We start from the raw sequence: 26,730 nt of genomic DNA on the forward strand, positions 1-26,730 counted from the left end.
CTCATCAGTTTGTGCTGTCTTGCCAAACCCTATGGTTCGATATCTGACAACAACCCATAGGGTTTTGTTAAAAAGAACCCAAACAGATCTGGGACCAGGCTAGTTGTTCACCTCCAACCTTGGATAAATTATTTCCATCAATTCAAAGACTTCTCCATTAGGCTTTCTCACACCGTGCTCAGAATACCAAGTGACCACTCTCTGTTTAAGTTCAGTGATTCACAATCATTTCTCAGCTCTTATGTTTAAATACCCAAGATACATAGTTTGAGGACAACAAATGAATGAAACTAAGTCCTTACCACAATGACCCTGTGTATTGTTGCCAAAGTGTTGCCAAGGAAGGTTGACGCTGAAGCCAGTGACTCCAAAGGTAACTACCACCTGGAGGTGTGCTATCTCCAAGACCATGTTGATACCAGAGCTCATCACCTTCACACCGTGCCGCGTGAAGGGTAGTCTCAGGAAACTCCATCAATAAGAGCCTGAAAGACAGATGGCAGGGAGAGAGGGATGAAAGAGAGGTGGACGAAAGGGGGGATAGAAAAGGATAGGAAAAAGGGATGGAAGAGAGAGAGATCAATCTTCAGGATCTCTTAAAGAAAAGGGAAGGTGGCCGCAATACTTACTAATATCATGACATTACAGGTTGAATTAAGTTGATGGAGAACATCAAATTCTTATGTTGTATCAATGAAAGCTACGGATGTTGAGAACTAATGCACAATTCAGTTCAGAGAATGAAATAATGGAAGAGAATTGTCTTTCATTTTCACATAAATAATTTCTCAGTCCTTTAGGCCCCAAATCCAGCCATTCAACATATATATGGCCTGAATTGCTTATATTGATTTCTGAGCCAGTTTATCCACTTAAGTTACCTCCAACTGAGCAGCTCCAATGAGGTTGTGATTCTTCAGTGTTATAACTGTTGAGCGGTAGGACACGATGATGGATCGAGGACAAGACACGTCTTCGGTGGGATCACAGTTGACATTGTCGATGTAGATCTTGAAGTGGTGACGCGGCAACATCTCCTCCATCAGCACATAGGTACAGTTCCCTTGGAAGCTGTAGAAGAGCCCGTCGAAGGTGATGTAATGGGGGTCTCCCCAACCCTCACAGACGCCTGTCATGAAAATAAACACTGTTATAAAGCAGACAGACATTACGATCCTCTGACAAATGATTTTTATTTTTTTAAATGTATGAAGTAATATTTATATTGAGTATTATTCCAAACGTTAGTGATAAGGACGTGTATGTTATTATTACAGAAACCGGACATGGCCATCTACCTTCCTGACCAGGTCAGAGGAGAAGAAGAAGAAGCTTTCACAACTCACAGTCACACACGAATCGTTGGCAGCAGTAGAACTCATCCCATTGTAGCACTGGTTTCTTGCCATTGGTACATGTGATTGGCTCAGGCTCTGGGCATTCATACGGAATTATCTCAATGGTGTTGTTTTCAATGCATCTGGCCAAAGTGCAGTTGCAGAGCCAGAAAGTTTCATTTTGCTGATATTTTAGAGAGAAAAGAAAATTGCACGTCATCAGAGAACTTTCACAATTCACACAGGAATCATTTAATAAGTCTCTGAAAGGACTTTTCGACCTCGTTGACATCAAATGTTGGCTATGTGTTATCGACATTAAGGGAGCCCAGTCGATTATGTGATGGTTATATTGAGGTACTTACCACTTTGTCCCACTCAGGACAAGTGATTGGTGGAGGGGTTGGTGACCCAGTTGTGGTTGGTATTGAACTGACTTGATGTTCTGGTGTTATTGGAGGACCAGTGACAACCGATTCATGGGTTGTTGGTGATGTGGTTGTCATTGGAGTTGTGGCTTCTGTTGTAGTTGGTGGTTTAGGTGTTGTTGTAGGAGCTTTAGTGGTTGTGGTATCTATGACAGGGGTGGTTGTGGTTGGTTTTTCAGTTGTCCTGGGGGTTGTGGTTGATTCTTCTGTTGTTGTTGGGGTTGTGGTTGGTTCTTCTGTTGTCGTTGGGGTTGTGGTTGGTTTTTCAGTTGTCCTGGGGGTTGTGGTTGGTTCTTCTGTTGTCGTTGGGGTTGTGGTTAGAGTTATGGCTTCTGTTGTAGTTGGTGGTTTAGGTGTGGTTGTTGTTGGTGGTAATGGTGTGGTAGTTGTTGGTGGTAGTGTTGTTGTTGTTGGTGGTGTGGTTGTTGGTGGTGTTGTTGTTGTTGGTGTGGTTGATGTTGTAGTTGGTGGTGTTGGTGTTGTTGTTGCTGTGGTAGTTGTTGGTGGTAATGGTGTTGTTGTTGTTGGTGGTGGATGTGGTATTGGTGTTGTTGTTGTTGGTGGTACTGGTGTTGTTGTTGTTGGTGTGGTTGTTGTTGTTGGTGGTACTGGTGTTGTTGTTGTTGGTGTGGTTGTTGTTGTTGGTGGTGTTGTTGTTGGTGGTTGTGGTATTGGTGTGGTTGTTGTTGGTGGTGTTGGTGTTGTTGTTGCTGTGGTAGTTGTTGGTGGTAATGGTGTTGTTGTTGTTGTTGGTGGATGTGGTATTGGTGTTGTTGTTGTTGGTGTGGATGTTGTTGTTGGTGGTACTGGTGTTGTTGTTGTTGTTGTTGGTGTGGTTGTTGTTGGTGGTATTGGTGTTGTTGTTGTTGTTGGTGGTACTGGTGTTGTTGTTGGTGTGGTTGTTGTTGTTGGTGGTTGTGGTATTGGTGTGGTTGTTGTTGGTGGTATTGGTGTGGTTGTTGTTGGTGATGGTGTTGGTGTTGGTATTGGTGTTGTTGTTGTTGGCGGTGTTGGTGTTGGCATTGGTGTGGTTGTTGTTGTTGTTGTTGTTGGTGTTGGTGTTGTTGATGGTGTTGGTGGTGTTGTTGTTGGTGGTATTGGTGTGGTTGTTGTTGGTGGTAATGGTGTGGTTGTTGTTGGTGGTATTGGTGTTGTTGTTGGTGTTGTTGTTGGTAGTATTGCTGTTGTTGTTGTTGTTGGTATTGGTGTGGTTGTTTCGGGTGGTATTGGTGTGGTTGTTGTTGGTGGTATTGGTGTGGTTGTTGTTGGTGTTGTTGTTGGTGGTATTGGTGTTGTTGTTGTCGTTGGTATTGGTGCTGTTGATGGTGTTGGTGGTATTGGTGTTGTTGTTGTTGGTGTGGTTGTTGTTGTTGGTGGTACGGGTGTTGTTGTTGGTGTGGTTGTTGTTGTTGGTGGTACTGGTGTTGTTGTTGGTGGTTGTGGTATTGGTGTGGTTGTTGTTGGTGGTGGTGTTGGTATTGGTGTTGTTGTTGTTGGTGGTGTTGGTGTTGTTGGTGTTGGCATTGGTGTGGTTGTTGTTGTTGGTGGTACGGGTGTTGTTGTTGGTGTGGTTGTTGTTGTTGGTGGTACTGGTGTTGTTGTTGTTGGTGGTTGTGGTATTGTTGTTGTTGTTGTTGGTGGTGGTGGTGTTGGTGTTGTTGTTGGTAGTATTGCTGTTGTTGTTGTTGTTGGTATTGGTGTGGTTGTTTCGGGTGGTATTGGTGTGGTTGTTATTGGTGTTGTTGTTGGTGGTATTGGTGTTGTTGTTGTCGTTGGTATTGGTGCTGTTGATGGTGTTGGTGGTATTGGTGGTGTTGGTGTTGTTGTTGTTGTTGGTGGTACGGGTGTTGTTGTTGGTGTGGTTGTTGTTGTTGGTGGTACTGGTGTTGTTGTTGTTGGTGGTTGTGGTATTGGTGTGGTTGTTGTTGGTATTGGTGTTGTTGTTGTTGGTGGTGTTGGTGTTGTTGGTGTTGTTGTTGGTGTGGTTGTTGTTGTTGGTGGTACTGGTGTTGTTGTTGTTGGTGGTTGTGGTATTGTTGTTGTTGTTGTTGTTGGTGGTGGTGGTGTTGGTGTTGTTGTTGGTAGCATTGCTGTTGTTGTTGTTGTTGGTATTGGTGTGGTTGTTTCGGGTGGTATTGGTGTGGTTGTTGTTGGTGGTATTGGTGTGGTTGTTGTTGGTGTTGTTGTTGGTGGTATTGGTGTTGTTGTTGTTGGTAATGGTGTTGTTGATGGTGTTGGTGGTATTGGTGTGGTTGTTGTTGGTGGTATTGGTGTTGTTGATGTTGTTGTTGTTGTTGTTCTTGGTGTTGTTGTTGGTGGTGGTATTGGTGTGGTTGTTTCGGCTGGTATTGGTGTGGTTGTTGGTGGTATTGGTGTGGTTGTTGTTGGTGGTATTGGTGTGGTTGTTGTTGGTGGTATTGGTGTTGTTGTTGTTGTTGGTATTGGTGTTGTTGATGGTGTTGGTGGAATTGGTGTGGTTGTTGGTGTTGTTGTTGGTGGTGTTGTTGTTGTTTGTATTGGTGTTGTTGATGGTGTTGGTGGTATTGGTGTTGTTGTTGTTGGTGGAATTGGAGTTGTTGTTGGTGTTGTTGTTGTTGTTGTTGTTTGTATTGGTGTTGTTGATGGTGTTGGTGGTATTGGTGTTGTTGTTGTTGTTGTTGGTATTGGTGTTGTTGATGGTGTTGTTGGAATTGGTGTGGTTGTTGTTGTTTGTATTGGTGTTGTTGATGGTGTTGGTGGTATTGGTGTTGTTGTTGTTGGTGGAATTGGAGTTGTTGTTGTTGGTGGTGTTGTTGTTGTTTGTATTGGTGTTGTTGATGGTGTTGGTGGTATTGGTGTTGTTGTTGTTGGTGGAATTGGAGTTGTTGTTGTTGGTGTTGTTGTTGTTTGTATTGGTGTTGTTGATGGTGTTGGTGTTGTTGATGGTGTTGGTGTTGTTGTTGGTGGTGGTATTGGTGTTGTTGTTGTTGGTGGTAGTGGTGTTGTTGTTGTTGGTGGAATTGGAGTTGTTGTTGTTTGTGTTGTTGTTGTTGGTGTTGTTGTTGGTATTAGTTTTGTTGTTGTTGGTGGTGTTGTTGTCATTGTTGGAATTGGTGTTGTTGTTGTTGGTTGTATAGGTGTGGTTGTTGTTGTTGGTTTTGGTGTGGTAGTTGTTGTTGGTGAAGGTGATGTTGTTGTTGTTGTTGATGTTAGTGTTGTTGTTGGTTTTGGTGATGTTGTTGATAAACATTCAACGCAACAGAGGACTCTAATCTTATAGTTAAAGCACTTAAATGGTCTCTGAGTTTGTTTATTTTCTTCACATATTAACCCGAAGTCAACATCGCACTCCACAACTTGGCCTGTCGAAGCTACATAGTCCTCTAAACTTGTATTTGGATAGTCTGTAGCTACACATTCAATATCCTGTGGATCTTCACACACTTCTTTTCCACTCTGCGTGATATTCCAATACGTTTCCCAGTCACTCTTGTCTTTATCATCATCTTCATCATACCATTCTGACCACTCACAGGTAGGAATACAAGGAGTAGTTGTTGGCTCTGGTGTCTGGGGGGTAGTTGTTGGTGGTATTGGTGTGGTTGTTGTTGGTGGAATTGGTGTGGTTGTTGGTGTTTGTGTGGTTGTTGTTGGTGGTATTGATGTTGTTGTTGGTGTTGTTGTTGGTGGTGTTGTTGTTGGTGGTATTGGTGTGGTTGTTGTTGGTGGAATTGGTGTGGTTGTTGGTGTTTGTGTGGTTGTTGTTGGTGGTATTGATGTTGTTGTTGGTGTTGTTGTTGTTGTTGGTGTTGTTGTTGGTGTTGTTGTTGGTGGTGTTGTTGTTGGTGTTGTTGTTGGTGGTATTGGTGTGGTTGTTGTTGTTGGTGTTGTTGTTGGTGGTGTTGTTGTTGGTGTTGTTGTTGGTGTTGTTGTTGGTGGTATTGGTGTTGTTGTTGTTGGTGGTATTGGTGTGGTTGTTGTTGGTGTTGTTGTTGTTGATGGAGTTGGTGGTGTTGTTGTTGTTGTTGTTGTTGGTATTGGTGTTGTTGTTGGTGGTATTGGTGTTGTTGTTGTTGGTGGAATTGGTGTGGTTGTTGGTGGTGTTGTTGTTGTTGGTGGTGTTGTTGTTGATGGTGTTGGTGCTGGTGTTGTTGTTGTTGATGGAGTTGGTGGTGTTGCTGTTGTTGTTGGTGGTGTTGTTGATGTTGCTATTGGTGTTGTTGTTGGTGGTATTGGTGTTGTTGGTGTTGTTGTTGGTGTTGGAGGTATTGGTGTTGTTGTTGTTGGTGGTATTGGTGTTGTTGATGTTGTTGGTATTGGTGTGGTTGTTGTTGGTGGTGGTATTGGTGTTGTTGTTGGTGGTATTGGTGTTGTTGTTGTTGGTGGAATTGGTGTGGTTGTTGTTGGTGTTGTTGTTGGTATTGGTGTTGTTGTTGTTGGTGTTGTTGTTGTTGTTGATGGTGTTGGTGGTGTTGTTGTTGTTGTTGTTGGTATTGGTGTTGTTGTTGTTGGTGGTATTGGTGTTGTTGATGTTGTTGGTATTGGTGTGGTTGTTGTTGGTGGTGGTATTGGTGTTGTTGTTGTTGTTGTTGTTGCTGGTATTGGTGTTGTTGTTGGTGGTATTGGTGTTGTTGTTGTTGGTGGAATTGGTGTGGTTGTTGTTGGTGTTGTTGTTGGTATTGGTGTTGTTGTTGTTGGTGTTGTTGTTGTTGTTGATGGTGTTGGTGGTGTTGTTGTTGTTGTTGTTGGTATTGGTGTTGTTGTTGTTGGTGGAATTGGTGTGGTTGTTGGTGGTGTTGTTGTTGTTGGTGTTGTTGTTGGTATTGGTGTTGTTGGTGTTGGTGGTATTGGTGTTGTTGTTGTTGGTGGTATTGGTGTGGTTGTTGTTGGTGGTATTGGTGTGGTTGTTGGTGTTGTTGTTGTTGTTGTTGATGGTGTTGGTGGTATTGGTGTTGTTGTTGTTGGTGGAATTGGTGTGGTTGTTGGTGGTGTTGTTGTTGTTGGTATTGGTGTTGTTGATGGTGTTGGTGGTATTGGTGTTGTTGTTGTTGGTGTTGTTGGTGTCGTTGTTGGTATTGGTGTTGTTGTTGTTTTTGGAATTGGAGTTGTTGGTGTTGTTGGTGTGGTTGTTGGTGGTATTGGTGTTGTTGTTGTTGTTGGTATTAGTTTTGTTGTCGTTGTTGGTATTGGTGTTGTTGATGGTGTTGAGGGTATTGGTGTTGTTGTTGTTGGTGTTGTTGTTGTCGTTGTTGGTATTGCTGTTGGTGTGGTTGTTGTTGGTATTGCTGTTGTTGTTGTTGGTTGTATTGGTGTGGTTGTTGTTGGTGGTTTTGGTGTGGTAGTTGTTGGTGGTGAAGGTGCTGTTGTTGTTGTTGTTGATGTTAGTGTTGTTGTTGGTTTTGGTGATGTTGTTGATAAACATTCAACGCAACAGAGGACTCTAATCTTATAGTTAAAGCACTTAAATGGTCTCTGAGTTTGTTTATTTTCTTCACATATTAAACCGAAGTCAACATCGCACTCCACAACTTGGCCTGTCGAAGCTACATAGTCCTCTAAACTTGTATTTGGATAGTCTGTAGCTACACATTCAATATCCTGTGGATCTTCACACACCTCTTTTCCACTCTGCGTGATATTCCAATACGTTTCCCAGTCACTCTTGTCTTTATCATCATCTTCATCATACCATTCTGACCACTCACAGGTAGGAATACAAGGAGTAGTTGTTGGCTCTGGTGTCTGGGGGTAGTTGTTGGTGGTATTGGTGTGGTTGTTGGTGTTTGTGTGGTTGTTGTTGGTGGTATTGATGTTGTTGTTGGTGTTGTTGTTGGTGGTATTGTTGTGGTTGTTGTTGGTGGAATTGGTGTGGTTGTTGGTGTTTGTGTGGTTGTTGTTGGTGGTATTGGTGTGGTTGTTGTTGTTGTTGGTGTTGTTGTTGTTGGTATTGTTGTGGTTGTTGTTGTTGTTGTTGGTATTGGTGTTGTTGTTGTTGTTGGTATTGGTGTGGTTGTTGTTGGTGGTAGTGTTGTTGTTGGTGGTATTGGTGATGTTGTTGTTGGTATTTTTGTGGTTGCTGTTGGTGGCATTGGTGTGGTTGTTGTTGGCTTTGGTGTGGTTGTTGTTGTTGGTGGCATTGGTGTTGTTGTTGTTGGTGGTGGTGTGGTTGTTGGTGGTGTTTGTGTTGTTGTTGGTGGCATTGGTGTTGTTGTTGGAGGTTCTGTTGTCAATGTGGTAGTTGTTGGTGTCCACTGTGTTGTTGTTGGTGTTGGTGTGGTTGCCTGGGGGGTTGTTGTTGATGGGCCTGTTGGTGGGCATTCCTCAACACACTCCCCGGTCTCTTCATCAAATATTGGCCTATCTGGAGGGCATTGTGGGTAACAACCTAAAAAGAAGACCTTGTGATTTAGTTGTTTTGATTGAGTTATTACATATAATGAAGTTGAGGTTAAGAAAAACAAATGGATATTTTGCAAAGAAGGGCACGTGCATATGGAACAAACATGCAGGCTGATGCCAATCAAATCAAATAGCATGCTGCCTCACCTTCCAGATTGGGAAGAGGGTTGTCACAGGTCCCATTTGGATTCAGACAGGTCTTGAAGCAAGGTGTGTGGCAAGGGCTGTAATGCCATTCACATTCACCTGGATCGTTGTAGTAGTCACAGAACACAGCTACAAAAGGGAAGACGTACAGGTTCATACACTGAATACACATTGCCCTCAGCAAATGACACCCTATTCCATATGAAGTGCATTACTTTTTATCAGAACCCTATGTACCCTGGTCAAAATCATCCACTGTAATGTTACACATTAAGATATCTATTTAAACCAACCAGCTAAAATATACTTTAGATCCACATCCTCACATTGTCACCATGTTTGGGTTCTTTCAACAGCATATTCATTTTAGCATTGTAAATTCTAATCATTCAAATTACACCAGACATGCCAAATCATTTCAATGCCAAGCCTGACAGTCAAACAGTGGAAGTGTGTGACCTTTGGGACACAAGCATAATGAACCCCAAAGAAATGTGTTGTACTTACGACAAATTTCTGGTGTTCTCCATGCAACACAGACTCCAGCTTCGGTGCAGGCCTGGGCGTAGGCTGCTACAGCTGTACAGAAACACTCACAGTCTCCGCCAGTATCACAGGCACAGGAGTCTTTCACACAGTTCTCAAAGTACAGACTAGGGTCTACCTGTAAAACACATACAGAGAGAACACACATGATGCACTAATACTGTATTATTATTTTTTTGTTTCTTAGAGAATTATTCAAAACACATATAACAACAGACATGTTCATGAATAAAATCATCGAGGATGACAAGAAAGTCAATGTTTAAAACGATTTGGGTGTATTTTTGGTTCAGAAGTTTGACTGTCCACCATCCTATCAGTGTTCTGTCTGAACCTTTCACCTGGTTTCTAGCTGTACGGTTTATACATAGCAATCTGTTTCAGCACTGTACCTTCTTGTGACACAGTTGGAAAGTCTTTCCGGTGATGATGCTGCACTGCATCTTAGCCCAGTTGTGACGGTTGGGTCTGGCTCCACATGGGTCCACGTTGCTTTCTGCATCGGGACAAGTGCTTGACACTTTCCAGCTGTTAGCAAACTCCACAGGGCTGCTGACTATCATCTGACCTTGTGTGGTGAAGTCATCTCTGCCTTCTCCATTATAGTTCCCACACAGGCCGCACACTGCTCCCTATAGACACATAGAAACGATAAGGCAAACATAGTGGTACTGTACCAAATCAATCACTGTTAGCAATACAAAATGCACTCTGATGTCTGGTGTCTTGTTCATCTATTTTCAAGTCTATTTCATCACAGGCTCTCTATGTGAAACCTTACACTATGCTGTTAGCAAAACAAAATGCACTCTGATGTCTGATGTCTTGTTCATCTATTTCATCACAGGTTCTCTATGTGTTAACCCTTCAACACTAAACGTACACTATGCTGTGGCTCCAGGACGATGCGGACGGTAGTTTTACGGTCCCACAGCACTGCGATCCCGATGTCTGACTCAACAATCAGGTACAGACCGACTGTCCTCACTCGGTACTGGATCTGAGAGCCCACTTCTAGGTCCACCACTTCATGGGTTCCCTTTGATAGCTTCAGCTCTGTTCTCTGTAAGGATAAGGATTTATCACTTCCTGTTCACAGACAATTAGGGCTGAAATGTTTTTCCCCAAAATCCCAGGTTTTCCAGAAATCCTTGTTGGAAGATTCAACGATTTCCTCCTTATTCCCTTGTAATTTCAGAACATTTGCAATTACGATTTCTGGAAAAACAGGGAATTTGGGGAAAGTTACCGGAATTTTGCAAAAATTTGACAGACAATACACTTTATAAAGCTTTATATGAAGAAAAAAATGTCTTGAATGTCGTACTGATTTTTGCAGTTAGTGGCTATTTGGAAGAAAGTTTTACTTGCAATGATTGTGATGGTGATTTAACCTCCTTTAGTTGAATTCACTAATTGTACTGTCTCTCTGAATAAGTCGCTCTGAATAAGAGCATTTGCTAAATAATGCAAAATGATATATTTTTTGTATGCATGAATGTCAAACGATCTCTCATTATGATCCAACGGGTATAGAAAGGAGAATGGCTCAATATAAAGCCTGGAGTGGAGTAAATGGAATGGTATCAAACACATCAAAACCAGTCATGCATTTGATGCCATTCAATTCATTCCGTTCCAGCCATTACTATGAGCCCATCCTTCCCATTGAAGGTGCCACCAGCCTGTTGGAGTGTATCACTTGTCCAGTCTTACCCCCAGTTGAACCCTGACAGACTTGGAGCAAGTGGTGCCTGTGGTTCCACACGGTATGTTCTCTGTGATCACCATGAATTTGTCCTGGACAGGCCGGTTCCCACATTTGTTCTTAACGAGAGACAGAGGGAGAGAGTACTTTAGAAACCAAATGAGACTTTTGACATTTAAATGATTAGTTGGTAATATAGAAGACAATAGCAGTACTATTATACAAACATGTTTTTTTGTATAAAAACACATCACAATTGAATTGAAATGTATTGCATTGTATTGAAATGTCCTGATAAGCATTAATTACCTGGACAGCCACATAGCCACATTTTCCTTGGAAGCCATACGTGCGCTCATCAAAGGTTTTGTAATGGCCACTGCCGTAGATGGTACAGGTTCCTGGGCACTTCTTATCTGTGCACTCCCATTTCCCACTCTTACAGGTGCTACATGTGTACAGTATGTGAGACACTAAGTCAACAATCCTCTTCAAATACAATCCTGATCACATTAGCTAGAGAGGATGAAGGAAGCCCTCATCTCGTGTCCTGAAATCTCATTCCATTTCATTTTCATCTCCATTCCTTTTTATATGGTATTGTATCATATAACGTCATATCATACCGCATAACCTCACATTGTATCGTTTTTGATCAGAAAGTAGCGTATAACCATAAAACCTGAATAACTCACCAAGTGTTACATCCGTTTGGGATCTGTTTTCCTGGGGCGTAGAGGAATCCGTCATGGCTGCATGGGCATTCATGTTTATTCACACACATGCCTTTCCCATCCTCCCACAGACTCGTGGGACACTTGCACCCAGACTCACACTCTGCGGAGAACTGTGGTCAAGGAGAGAGACGGGAATTAAATAAAGAAGTCAACCCTTAGTTCAGGTACTAATGGAAGTCAACAAGTCAACTCACACAGTCCATGAAATCCGGGTTCCTACAGCTCCGTGTACACTGTACTCCCAGGTCATTGGAGCAGTTCACGAACACCTTCGGCGACTGGCAGGCTGTAACAGAAGCAGTTTCATTATTATTACACAATAAGTTGTCAAATTAGATCTGGGTTCAAATAATATCTTTCAAATACTTCCAGGGCCGGTTTAAAACAGATTTAAGCCTAGTCCTGGACTCAAGTAATTGAAATGATCTCTCATATAGTATTAGAACCCAAGTATAGGTACAATACTGTATACATCAGAGGATTAATGGGATATGAATAGCAAGGGGACACAGAAAGGCTACTTACTACTCTCTGAACGGGGGACACAGAAAGGGGACACAGAAAGGCTACTTACTACTCTCTGAACGGGGGACACAGAAAGGGGACACAGAAAGGCTACTTACTACTCTCTGAACGGGGGACACAGAAAGGCTACTTACTACTCTCTGAACGGGGGACACAGAAAGGCTACTTACTACTCTCTGAACGGGGGACACAGAAAGGCTACTTACTACTCTCTGAACGGGGGACACAGAAAGGCTACTTACTACTCTCTGAACGGGGACACAGAAAGGCTACTTACTACTCTCTGAACGGGGGACACAGAAAGGCTACTTACTACTCTCTGAACGGGGACACAGAAAGGCTACTTACTACTCTCTGAACGGGGGACACAGAAAGGCTACTTACTACTCTCTGAACGGGGGACACAGAAAGGCTACTTACTACTCTCTGAACGGGGGACACAGAAAGGCTACTTACTACTCTCTGAACGGGGGACAAAGAAAGGCTACTTACTACTCTCTGAACGGGGGACACAGAAAGGCTACTTACTACTCTCTGAACGGGGGACACAGAAAGGCTACTTACTACTCTCTGAACGGGGGACACAGAAAGGGGACACAGAAAGGCTACTTACTACTCTCTGAACGGGGGACACAGAAAGGGGACACAGAAAGGCTACTTACTACTCTCTGAACGGGGGACACAGAAAGGGGACACAGAAAGGCTACTTACTACTCTCTGAACGGGGGACACAGAAAGGGGACACAGAAAGGCTACTTACTACTCTCTGAACGGGGGACACAGAAAGGGGACACAGAAAGGCTACTTACTACTCTCTGAACGGGGGACACAGAAAGGGGACACAGAAAGGCTACTTACTACTCTCTGAACGCATCTTCCAGGAACGGCAGTGAAGCTTCCCATTGTTGCAGACACTAGAAGAACACACATGATGCCAAGAGATATTTCAATATTGGAGTAACATTGCAGTACTGTGTACTTTTTATACTAGCAGGTAATATGACAAATTTGCTGCTTTAGTAGGTAGGTAAATTAGGTAAATAAGTAGATGGGTAGGTAGGTAGGTAGGTAAGTAGTCACTTAAATAGGTAGCTAGACACTTTATTAGATGGAAACAGTCTCTTACCAGTGTTCCTCCTGAATGTTGATGGACTTCCCAGGCTTGATGTGGACCCCGTTGTGGAAGCAGGGGCATTTGTCCATGGGTACACAGGTGCCCCTGTCATCCATGTAAAGTCCGTCCGGGCAAGAACAACCATCCACGGGGAGGAAGTCGTTGGTACAACCCTGGCTTTTGCTGGCCAGGGAGCTACAGGTCAGCTGACATCTCTGGAGCTGGTCAGAGTAGGTTTGAGACGCTGGGCAGTTACCAATGTATTTGTCTGTTTGTAGGGAAATATGGAAAGTGTTGGATAAAGTTAAAATTGGCAGTGTTGGAAAACTTTACTAAAGGCTCTATTTTACTCCAGGAAGGAAGAGGATTAAGTAATTAAGTGTTGTTAACCTGTTTGGGATAGGGGGCGGTATTTTCATGTCAGGATGAAAAGAGTGCCCAAAGTAAACTGCTTGCTACCCAGGCCCAGAAGCTGGGATATGCATATAATTGGTTTTGGATAGAAAACACTCTAAAGTTTCTAAAACTGTTAAAATTACGTCTGTGAGTATAACAGAACTTATTTGGCAGGCGAAACCCCGAGGACAAACCATCCAGGAATTTTTGTTGTTGTTGAGGTGACCATGTTTTCAATTGGATTTCTATGGGAATCTACATTTCTGAGGGATCTGGTTGCAGTTCCTAGAGCTTCCACTAGATGTCAACAGTCTTTAGAAATTGGTTGATGTTTTTCCTTTGAGTAATGAAGAAGTATGGCTGTTCAGAACGAGGGTCGAGTCTGGTATACAGTTGTGTTTGGGGAGCGCGACCTGGCGCTCGCTCCACTTTCATTTTATCCACTATTGAACATGGTTTATTCCGTATTAAATTTGATCAATTATTTACAGTATAAAGTACCTAAAGTTGTATTGGGAAAGTTGTTTGAAATGTTTGGACCAAGATTACAGGTAACTTATTCGATAATGTGTAGTCATATTGGGCGAGTTGGAACCAGTGTTTTTCTGAATCAATTGCGCAAAATAAATGGACATTTGGGAGAAATAACGACGAAAAAAAGGACCATTTGTGATGTTTCTGGGACATATTGGAGTGCCAACAGAAGAAGATCTTCAAAGGTAAGGCATGAATTATATCGTTATTTCTGAGTTTTGTGTCGCGCCTGGCGGGTTGAAATATGACTGTCATGTGTTTGTTTATTGGGGTTCTGTCCTCAGATAATAGCATGGTTTGATTTCACCGTAAAGCCTTTTTGAAATCTGACACAGTGTCTGGATTAACAAGAAGTTAAACTTTAATTTGGTGTATTACCTTGTGATTGTATGAAAGTTAAATATTTCAAATATTTTCTTTTGAATTTCGCGCTCTGCAATTTCACTGGATGTTGTCGAAACGTTCCGCTAGCGGAAGCCCCATCCATAACAGGTAAAAGTTGACATCACAATAAAATAAAAACTTTTACAAACATCCACAACCGTTTGACCGGGCACCGCAATTTCCACTGAGTAGGGGAATTTGTCAGGGTTACCCCATGTCTCCCCTACTTTTTGCAATGGCAGTGGAATCCGCCAAGGTTGTCCCCTGTCTCCCATACTTTTAGCGATGGCATTAGAACCATTTGCAGAATGCATATATTCTAATGAGAATATCAGTGAACATTTCATTTGTAGTCAGGAGAGACCTATACTGTCATCTCCTTTCAACAATATACGACAAGACATAAATATGAGAAGTGTAAATCACTTACCACACACGTTCTCTCTCCAGCCCGACAGGACCACTCCCTTGGTAGCACAGTCTCGCACATAAGAGGAGAAGACAGCACACAGGCAGTCTTCACTCTTCTCACAGTTGCAGCTAGCGTACGTGCATCGCTGCAGAAAATATCAAGTTTAAGTAAATGTTCCATACATAATAAATATATAACAAATCTCATTGGCCAGAGCTTTCGCATAACAAACAGTATTACAAACAGCAAGAAAGTTCAGGACAAATATGTATAATTGTGAGCATTCCAAACCAGATGTAACTCAATGAAATGTAACAGTTACAGTTATAGAAAATGTATTACCTTGTAGTAAAGCTCGGGGTCCACCATGGCATGGCACTTGGCAAAGGTGCTGTCAGAACTTCTTAGCATGGAGCACCAATGTTTAGCATAGTTCTCTGAGTAAACAGAACATGGTAAGAGTTCAAATATATCTGATACAGTATAAACTGCTGCTTCCTGCCTCGATTTGAATCCAACAACATGATACTGCGGTTGTTGACATAAACATTTATGAAATGCTTATGTTCTGCTTTTCATTGAGTTATGTAAGGGTTAACCTTCAATTAAAGAGTTAGTGAAGAGGGCTTACCATTCTCCACGCTGAGGGAACAGGGGTCGTCCAGCCTCTCCTCTCTGTCTCTGCAGGTAGGATTAGCCTTCCAGGAGTTCCCAAATGAAGAGGCTGTTCCCTCCACCATACCCTGGGGGGTCTTCATGTCATCAGACAGCACCTTGTTGAAGTTCCCACACAGACCTAGAAGAAATAGAAACATAAATCAACACCATATAAACCTACACCAAACAGTAATCAACACCATATAAACCTACACCAAACAGTAATCAACACCATATAAACCTACACCAAACAGTAATCAACACCATATAAACTATTACCAAACAGTAATCAACACCATATAAACCTACACCAAACAGTAATCAACACCATATAAACTATTACCAAACAGTAATCAACACCATATAAACCTACACCAAACAGAACTCAACACCATATAAACCTACACCAAACAGAACTCAACACCATATAAACTATTACCAAACAGTAATCAACACCATATAAACCTACACCAAACAGAACTCAACACCATATAAACTATTACCAAACAGAAATCAACACCATATAAACCTACACCAAACAGAACTCAACACCATATAAACTATTACCAAACAGTAATCAACACCATATAAACCTACACCAAACAGTAATCAACACCATATAAACTATTACCAAACAGTAATCAACACCATATAAACTATTACCAAACAGTAATCAACACCATATAAACCTACACCAAACAGTAATCAACACCATATAAACTATTACCAAACAGTAATCAACACCATATAAACCTACACCAAACAGTAATCAACACCATATAAACTATTACCAAACAGAAATCAACACCATATAAACTATTACCAAACAGTAATCAACACCATATAAACTATTACCAAACAGTAATCAACACCATATAAACTATTACCAAACATAAATCAACACCATATAAACCTACACCAAACAGAAATCAACACCATATAAACTATTACCAAACAGTAATCAACACCATATAAACTATTACCAAACAGTAATCAACACCATATAAACTATTACCAAACAGTAATCAACACCATATAAACTATTACCAAACAGTAATCAACACCATATAAACCTACACCAAACAGTAATCAACACCATATAAACCTACACCAAACAGTAATCAACACCATATAAACTATTACCAAACAGTAATCAACACCATATAAACCTACACCAAACAGAAATCAACACCATATAAACCTTCACCAAACAGAAATCAACACCATATAAACCTACACCAAACAGAACTCAACACCATATAAACTATTACCAAACAGTAATCAACACCATATAAACCTACACCAAACAGAACTCAACACCATATAAACCTACACCAAACAGAAATCAACACCATATAAACTATTACCAAACAGAAATCAACACCATATAAACTATTACCAAACAGTAATCAACACCATATAAACTATTACCAAACAGTAATCAACACCATATAAACTATTACCAAACAGTAATCAACACCATATAAACTATTACCAAACAGTAATCAACACCATATAAACTATTACCAAACAGTAATCAACACCATATAAACTATTACCAAACAGTAATCAACACCATATAAACTATTACCAAACAGTAATCAACACCATATAAACCTACACCAAACAGAAATCAACACCATATAAACCTACACCAAACAGTAATCAACACCATATAAACCTACACCAAACAGTAATCAACACCATATAAACCTACACCAAACAGTAATCAACACCATATAAACCTACACCAAACAGTAATCAACACCATATAAACTATTACCAAACAGAAATCAACACCATATAAACTATTACCAAACAGTAATCAACACCATATAAACTATTACCAAACAGTAATCAACACCATATAAACTATTACCAAACAGTAATCAACACCATATAAACTATTACCAAACAGTAATCAACACCATATAAACTATTACCAAACAGTAATCAACACCATATAAACTATTACCAAACAGAAATCAACACCATATAAACTATTACCAAACAGAAATCAACACCATATAAACCTACACCAAACAGAAATCAACACCATATAAACCTACACCAAACAGTAATCAACACCATATAAGCTATTACCAAACAGTAATCAACACCATATAAACTATTACCAAACAGAAATCAACACCATATAAACTATTACCAAACAGTAATCAACACCATATAAACCTACACCAAACAGAAATCAACACCATATAAACCTACACCAAACAGAAATCAACACCATATAAACCTACACCAAACAGAAATCAACACCATATAAACTATTACCAAACAGTAATCAACACCATATAAACCTACACCAAACAGAAATCAACACCATATAAACTATTACCAAACAGTAATCAACACCATATAAACCTACACCAAACAGAAATCAACACCATATAAACCTACACCAAACAGAAATCAACACCATATAAACTATTACCAAACAGAAATCAACACCATATAAACTATTACCAAACAGAAATCAACACCATATAAACTATTACCAAACAGAAATCAACACCATATAAACTATTACCAAACAGAAATCAACACCATATAAACCTACACCAAACAGTAATCAACACCATATAAACTATTACCAAACAGTAATCAACACCATATAAACTATTACCAAACAGTAATCAACACCATATAAACTATTACCAAACAGTAATCAACACCATATAAACTATTACCAAACAGTAATCAACACCATATAAACTATTACCAAACAGTAATCAACACCATATAAACTATTACCAAACAGTAATCAACACCATATAAACTATTACCAAACAGAAATCAACACCATATAAACTATTACCAAACAGAAATCAACACCATATAAACTATTACCAAACAGAAATCAACACCATATAAACTATTACCAAACAGAAATCAACACCATATAAACTATTACCAAACAGAAATCAACACCATATAAACTATTACCAAACAGAAATCAACACCATATAAACTATTACCAAACAGTAATCAACACCATATAAACCTACACCAAACAGTAATCAACACCATATAAACTATTACCAAACAGTAATCAACACCATATAAACCTACACAAAACAGAAATCAACACCATATAAACCTACACCAAACAGTAATCAACACCATATAAACCTACACCAAACAGTAATCAACACCATATAAACCTACACCAAACAGAAATCAACACCATATAAACCTACACCAAACATAAATCAACACCATATAAACCTACACCAAACAGTAATCAACACCATATAAACCTACACCAAACAGTAATCAACACCATATAAACCTACACCAAACAGTAATCAACACCATATAAACCTACACCAAACAGAAATCAACAACATTTTTGTACTTTCTTGCTGTTTTTACTATTTTAATGAGCCTTGGTGATTAAGATTACCCATGTTTATTACATTTCCATAAAGTAGAATTCAAACTCCTTACATAACTGATATCTGCTCACCTTCAGAGCTATATGCCTACAGCTTGGGAGTTAACTTACCTTGTGTCTTGGTCTTGTAGCTCTCGTCCAGGGTGACATAGACCTGCATGATAGGGACCAGCTGGATCTGAACCTGCAGCCCAAAGCTGGTCTGGAGCATCATGTGGAAGGACGACGGCTTGAACACACTGATGTCAGCTATGGGAAGAAAAACAAATAGACTAATGACAGACGGGAACAAGACTGAAAGAGCTCCTGCTGAGACTGACGTTGTCCTAATATAGACACCGTACACTAATGTCAGCTGGGAACAGAACGGGGGGTTTGGGGGTAATAATCATTCAATTAAATAGGATTCATTTTTTGTTTAAAAAAAATCTATTTAATCACACTAAACCTTACTGTACTTATTACTGTGTCAATGGCTTTGGAAATACCATGTAATAATAAATAGATTTAGACAGTTGATATCTATACAGGCGAATGTTTCATTCTATGTTTCATTACATGTTACTGGTTGCACTTTCATAACTTAGAAAAGTGTGCATAATCTTTATTATAAACTGAAGGGTTCTAGCCCTCAATGCTGATTGGCTGACAGATGTGGTATATCAGACGGGGTGACAAACCATTTAGTTTTACTGCTCTAATTATGTTGGCAACCAGTTTATAACAGCAGTAAGGCACCTTGGGGGATTGTAGTATATGACCAATGTACCATTGGTAAGGGAAGTTGTGTCATGCCCAAGAACAGCCATTAGCCATGGTATATTGGCCATATATCACACCCCCTCAGGCCTTATTGTTCATTATTCCATGTCCCACCTGTGTTGTAAGGCAGAGTGATCTGTGCATTGTGGCTGACTTTCCCATCGGCGGTAATCACCAAAGCCTGGAAAAGAAAACAACAGCCATGATCAACTAATCCTATTCAACACAAGACTAGCTGTGCAGTATATACATTTCACTTACATGTAAGTACTTATAGTCAGATCCAAAATGATTGGCACCTCTGTTTTCATTCTTTTTCAATACCTCACCCTGCGAGGATAACAACACTGAGCCTTTCTCTACAAGGTTTTAGGAGATTGGAGAACACATTGGGAAGTATCTTAGACCATTCCTCCCATACAGACCAGTGGAAGCACAACAGCCCCATAACATCAAAGATCCACCACCATTTTATACAGCAGGAATCAGGCTCTGTTTTGCATATGATCCTCCTTTTTGACACCAAACCCACCATTGGTGTGTGTGGCCAAAGAGCTTCATTTAATAGTCTTTCTTGCTCATCTTTATCAAGGATGCCTTTTAATTTGGACCTGACTGTAAATACACAGAGATACTGTATAATATACATGTGTATATGTTCAAGTGTATATGTCAAATCTCCGTCTTTTAATGAAGGAAATACTCACGTTGTTTCTATCATTGTTTAGCAAGACCACAACACTCTTGAGGCAAGTGTCAAACTTCTGTCTTATACAGGGAACCAGCTGGACCAGTACAGTGAACTTTGGACTGACTTCATCCTGAAACAGAGAAGGGAAAACAAAACAAAAATGATGAGAAAACGTTGTGACATGTAAAATGTCATCCACTTCTCATCTAGATTGTCTCTCCAGAAAAGTATAGTGTAATTGTCAGTTACCTTGCTTTCCACCTTGGCTAAGGGGTAGTAACAGTCCCCATGGAAGGTGAACGCTTTCCCATCGAAGGTCGTCACGTGTGAACCCTCCTCAACGGCACATGTAGCAGGGCTGGGTAGACTTTTACAGGACCACTGACCATGATGACAGACACTGAATCACAGACACAGAACACATGATGAAGTCATTTACAGGACCACTGACCATGATGACAGACACTGAATCACAGACACAGAACACATGATGAAGTCATTTACAGGACCACTGACCATGATGACAGACACTGAATCACAGACACAGACACAGAACACATGATGAAGTCATTTACAGGACCACTGACCATGATGACAGACACTGAATCACAGACACAGAACACAGACACAGAACACGTGATGAAGTCATTTACAGGACCACTGACCATGATGACAGACACTGAATCACAGACACAGAACACATGATGAAGTCATTTACAGGACCACTGACCATGATGACAGACACTGAATCACAGACACAGAACACATGATGAAGTCATTTGCAGGACCACTGACCATGATGACAGACACTGAATCACAGACACAGAACACATGATGAAGTCATTTATAGGACCAAGGATCATGGTGACAGACCCTGAAACCTTTGGCTCACCATTCCTCACGGTCCTGTCTGAATACTTCTCCAGAGTTGTAAACTTTGTCGTGTTTGCACTGACACTGGTCCTGAGTGACACACCCCCTCTTTGAGATGTCATCAAACACAGTCCCTACAGAGTGGTGAAAACAGACAACCTGTTACTAACACAGTCCCTACAGTGTGGTGAAAACAGACAACCTGTTACTAACACAGTCCCTACAGAGTGGTGAAAACAGACAACCTGTTACTAACACAGTCCCTACAGAGTGGTGAAAACAGACAACCTGTTACTAACACAGTCCCTACAGAGTGGTGAAAACAGACAACATGTTACTAACACAGTCCCTACAGAGTGGTGAAAACAGACAACCTGTTACTAACACAGTCCCTACAGAGTGGTGAAAACAGACAACATGTTACTAACACAGTCCCTACAGAGTGGTGAAAACAGACAACCTGTTACTAACACAGTCCCTACAGAGTGGTGAAAACAGACAACGTGTTACTAACGTCACCAGTTCTCTATCATCATGAAATGTGTATTATGACTAAATATAAAATATCATCACTGTTATACTGATACATTGAGGTGTGTTCTAGATCTCTGTCATCACTGTTATACTGATACATTGAGGTGTGTTCTAGATCTCTGTCATCACTGTTATACTGATACATTGAGGTGTGTTCTAGATCTCTGTCATCACTGTTATACTGATACATTGAGGTGTGTTCTAGATCTCTATCATCACTGTTATACTGATACATTGAGGTGTGTTCTAGATCTCTGTCATCACTGTTATACTGATACATTGAGGTGTGTTCTAGATCTCTGTCATCACTGTTATACTGATACATTGAGGTGTGTTCTAGATCTCTATCATCACTGTTATACTGATACATTGAGGTGTGTTCTAGATCTCTGTCATCACTGTTATACTGATACATTGAGGTGTGTTCTAGATCTCTGTCATCACTGTTATACTGATACATTGAGGTGTGTTCTAGTTCTCTATCATCACTGTTATACTGATACATTGAGGTGTGTTCTAGATCTCTATCATCACTGTTATACTGATACATTGAGGTGTGATCTAGATCTCTATCATCACTGTTATACTGATACATTGCGGTGTGATTTAGATCTCTATCATCACTGTTATACTGATACATTGAGGTGTGTTCTAGATCTCTATCATCACTGTTATACTGATACATTGAGGTGTGTTCTAGATCTCTATCATCACTGTTATACTGATACATTGAGGTGTGATTTAGATCTCTATCATCACTGTTATACTGATACATTGAGGTGTGTTCTAGATCTCTATCATCACTGTTATACTGATACATTGAGGTGTGTTCTAGATCTCTATCATCACTGTTATACTGATACATTGAGGTGTGTTCTAGATCTCTATCATCACTGTTATACTGATACATTGAGGTGTGTTCTAGATCTCTATCATCACTGTTATACTGATACATTGAGGTGTGTTCTAGATCTCTGTCATCACTGTTATACTGATACATTGAGGTGTGTTCTAGATCTCTATCATCACTGTTATACTGATACATTGAGGTGTGTTCTAGATCTCTATCATCACTGTTATACTGATACATTGAGGTGTGTTCTAGATCTCTATCATCACTGTTATACTGATACATTGAGGTGTGTTCTAGATCTCTATCATCACTGTTATACTGATACATTGAGGTGTGTTCTAGATCTCTATCATCACTGTTATACTGATACATTGAGGAGTGTTCTGGTTAAAGGCTGACCGTGAGGGCAGAAGCAGCCGTCCATCAGGTGTTCTTCACACAGTGAGCTGGTGTCTGAGTGGGTACAGGTATCCATGCAGGGAGAGCCACTCTCCAGATAGACCATGTTGAACGGACACTGCTTCTCTAAGAAAACAAAGACATTTAATGATAGTGCATTTTATTATTATATGTAAATATGTATATATGTATATTTATTTATTTTTTTAAGACATTTGTGTCACCTGAAGCTGACTATGGACAATAAAATAGTTATTTTTTTGCATGTGACTTTTTGATCAACAACTCTACTGTCATCCAGTAAATGTGTTCCTGAACACCCATACAGTTATTGAGATGTCCCATTACCACAGAAGGCTGTTGTTCTCCAGTGGGGTGGCTGTCCCCCGGCGTGGGAGCACTGTCTGGAGTACTCTGACAGGGTGCTGCAGACACAGAAGCTATCAGAAGTGTTGCTGCAGCCACACAGGTCCTGAACACAGGCCTGGATGTAGGGCTCAGCGTTCACGACCGCACCACAGGAGCTCCACAATGGTGAGCGCAGGAGCTGGTCACACTGGGCATGCTGAGGAGGAATGAGGAGGAAGAGGAGGAAGAGGTGAATGAGGAGAAGGTATAGGTGAATGACGAGGGAGAGGAGGAGGTGGAGGAGGTAGAGGAGGAGGAGGAAGAGGTGGAGGAGGAGGGAGAGGAGGAGGAGTGGGAGAGGAGGAAGAGAAGGAGGAGGAGGAGGAGGGAAAGGAGGAGGGGAAGGAGGAGGAGAAAGAGGAGGAGTAGGTAGAGGTGGAAGAGGAGTGAGAGGAGGAGGAGGGGAAGGTGGAGGTGGAGGAGGTGGAGGGAGAAGAGGTGGAAGGGGGGGAGAGAAGGAGTAGGAGAGGAGGAGGAGGAGGAGGAGAGGATGAGGAAGAGGTTAAGGAGGAAGAGGGAGAAGAGAAGGAGGAGGAGGTTGTTAGTTGCAATACGAATAATATTATGCCAGATCTGAACTTAATTCGTTCCATATGGCAGTCAAATACATCAATAGAATGAAGTGAAGTGAAATACTGTAGTCTACTTGTCAGGCTGAACAGACTGGAGGTAGAACTTACAAACTCCTTGCATGTGTCCTCTTTAGGCTGAACGTCTGCAGGTTCATCTTCCTCTTCCTCTTCATAGGGGTCTTCACAAACCTCGTTGGGCCTGTGGACCTTCTGTCTGTTTCCAAACTCAATGGGGCTCACTTTACGACCTGCACGGAAATAAAACGATGTCATCCTTCATCAATAAGTGATTAGAAACGCATATAAATGTGTATAAATGTATATTAATGAACTTACAACCTGGGTGAAATTATGAAGATGTTACTTGATGTGAGAATATAAAACAGTCACTTAGAATATATTCATAAATAGCATGGTAATAATAACAACTAAATAAGTCATTATAAATATTTAGATAAATGCTTACAAAGTCGTTATAAGTGACTATACATGTAATAAATGATAATATTAGCCACTTGGAATATATTGATTTTACTTAACACCATAAAACCTTACAGGAATAAGCTATTATAAATACTTGTACATATTAATATAAATGATTATAAGTGTGTTATAAATGACTATACATGTTATAATGTTCATGACTCGTGATGCTAATAATTCTTATAAATGCTCACCGTTATGAACAAACTCATTGTGGACTGGAAGGCCATTGAAGTCTCCACAGAGACCACAGGTACGGTTGGTATACTCCGTGTCCAGCTCCACCTAACGCAAACAGTGATGGGTCAACTATTTTCCAAGGTAGACTCAGAGAAATGCCGTTGCCACGAGCAGCAGCGCAGATGTTGAGATGAGATACAAGACTTCACGCTCACACAGTCACACACGTGGTATCAGTGCATGTGCACGGGTTCGTTTTACACTGTTCACTGTTTAATGACAGCAGTCAAATTCAGTGAACTTATTGATTCTTACAAAGCGAATAAATAAATACACTTCTGTATGCATTCTTCTAAGTAACGTTTTGATTCTTATAAAAGCTTACCATGACGGCATCTTCTCCGTTCCACATGACAACCAGGCCAACCTTGGAGTAGAGTTTGGTGTAAACTGCATTCCTCTCCAGTTGGACTCCTCCATTGTAGTACGGCAGAGTTACACTGGGAATAAAGACGGAGAACATAATTAATGATAGAGATGACATAGAAATGTAGCAACGTGTCAATTAACAACAAACAGACACAAAATACAGTTAAATCCTTTGAATTCAAAATGGAATCCCTGGAAATATGTCAGAGTACTGTCTCAGATGGGAATAGGTAACAGCATAATATAAATCCATTACTTTTTACAGAGAGGAAATGTTAGATAGATATATAGATAGATGGAGAGATAGATAGATAAATAAATAATAATAAAGCCCTTGAATTGAATTGATAGATAGATAGATAGATAGATAGATAGATAGATAGATAGATAGATAGATAGATAGATAGATAGATAGATAGATAGATAGATAGATAGATAGATAGATAGATAGATAGATAGATAGATAGATAGATAGATATCAATACATTATTTTATTTTTATGACCAAGTAGCCGGGACGGCAGGGTAGCCTAGTGGTTAGAGAGGTGGACTAGTAACCGGAGGGTTGCAAGTTCAAGCCCCCGAGCTGACAAGATACAAATCTGTCGTTCTGTCCCTGAACAGGCAGTTAACCCACTGTTCTTAGGCCGTCATTGAAAATAAGAATTTGTTCTTAACTGACTTGCCTGGTTAAATAAAGGTTAAAAAATAAATGTTTTTTTTTTCATGGCTCACTTGAAAATGATGTCAATCTCAGTGTGACTTCCCTGATGAATTAGAGGACACCTAACATAAAACATTTGTGGAAAACTTACATTTCTCCATTGACCGCGACTTGAGTCTTGGTCAGGTGGAAGACCAGGTCGTTGATAGTGACCACTACGTGTTTGACCGTAGGGTTCCCCTCAGCCTCAGTAGCCTCGTTCCTCTTCAGGTGCACAGAGAACTCCTGGTAGGACTCAGAGTGGCAGTCGGAGGCCAGGTTGTATTCACACGTCCCTGGGAACTGGTACACGTCTCCATCGAAGGTCTTGAAGTGCTCTCTGCCCCAGGTGCTGCAGATGCTGTTCACATGGTTGGACTGGCGCGCTGAGGAGACGAAAACAGAAAGCGTCACCCACTTTAAATGTATGGAATCAGAAAGAGACACAATTTATAACTTTACTGTAAACTGTACATAACACAGCATGTATTTCAAAATATCCAATTGTATTGTGAATCAAGATATTTAAAAATATGACACTCCTAGACAGACGGCACTCAGATTTGCTGCAACCAAAATGGTCCATAATAACAAATGTGTCTGTTCTTGACTGACAGTTGACTTGAAATAGACAGAAACTTAATCTAACGCCATCTCTATACAGTATCTATTTCTATGTTTGACTGTTTGTCTTTGTCTGCATAGATCGAAATAAATCACTGCTATTTCCAAAATGATCGTGTATCGTCTTACCTTTCCTGGCTTTCACCTGGATGGCGCTCGTTAGTGGCAGAGCGAGAACACACAACCACAGAGTTGTCCACCCCATAGTTAGTGTCCAGGTGAAGTGGGCTTCAGGTAAAAGTGCAGAGTGCTGCTTGACGGCCTCCTTTATAATGGCATTGTTTAATCTGTGTCTGTCAGTTCACACCCATCAGAAGGAGGATGTCAGACATCTTTATTGAGACATGGTAAACATGTCTATTGACAGGGCCAGATTACTGACTGGGCAATCAGATAACATAAGAACATGGCATAAGTCATTGCAAAATTTGAAGAATTGCAGGAAATTAGCTTTAAAACAGCAACATTTTCTCTTCGTTGCCAAGAGGGGGGGGGGTTC

The 26,730-nt window shown here is 40.7% G+C and overlaps 1 protein-coding gene across 1 annotated transcript in view; it reads right to left on the reverse strand.

Annotated features, from left to right (window-relative positions):
- Positions 1-26,454, reverse strand: part of LOC112242153 (mucin-2) — a 38,591-nt gene extending 12,137 nt beyond the window's left edge. Inside the window, 33 exon segments of the mRNA XM_042327629.1 lie at positions 303-467; positions 470-485; positions 882-1,129; positions 1,347-1,521; positions 1,703-2,176; positions 4,178-4,747; positions 5,262-5,265; positions 7,943-8,129; positions 8,291-8,419; positions 8,798-8,954; positions 9,229-9,468; positions 9,720-9,899; positions 10,553-10,663; positions 10,854-10,992; positions 11,240-11,391; positions 11,476-11,567; positions 12,665-12,720; positions 12,933-13,188; positions 14,665-14,791; positions 14,989-15,083; positions 15,278-15,442; positions 18,833-18,970; positions 19,598-19,664; positions 20,191-20,304; positions 20,424-20,574; positions 21,067-21,181; positions 22,834-22,959; positions 23,182-23,398; positions 23,922-24,061; positions 24,491-24,581; positions 24,862-24,976; positions 25,720-25,993; positions 26,361-26,454. Of these exon segments, the coding sequence (XP_042183563.1) occupies positions 303-467; positions 470-485; positions 882-1,129; positions 1,347-1,521; positions 1,703-2,176; positions 4,178-4,747; positions 5,262-5,265; positions 7,943-8,129; positions 8,291-8,419; positions 8,798-8,954; positions 9,229-9,468; positions 9,720-9,899; positions 10,553-10,663; positions 10,854-10,992; positions 11,240-11,391; positions 11,476-11,567; positions 12,665-12,720; positions 12,933-13,188; positions 14,665-14,791; positions 14,989-15,083; positions 15,278-15,442; positions 18,833-18,970; positions 19,598-19,664; positions 20,191-20,304; positions 20,424-20,574; positions 21,067-21,181; positions 22,834-22,959; positions 23,182-23,398; positions 23,922-24,061; positions 24,491-24,581; positions 24,862-24,976; positions 25,720-25,993; positions 26,361-26,436 (5,362 nt within the window). The 5' untranslated portion in view covers positions 26,437-26,454.
- Between the last annotated feature and the right edge of the window lie 276 nt (positions 26,455-26,730).

Source organism: Oncorhynchus tshawytscha, linkage group LG01, assembly GCF_018296145.1.
Source record: "Oncorhynchus tshawytscha isolate Ot180627B linkage group LG01, Otsh_v2.0, whole genome shotgun sequence".
Taxonomy (NCBI): domain Eukaryota; kingdom Metazoa; phylum Chordata; class Actinopteri; order Salmoniformes; family Salmonidae; genus Oncorhynchus; species Oncorhynchus tshawytscha.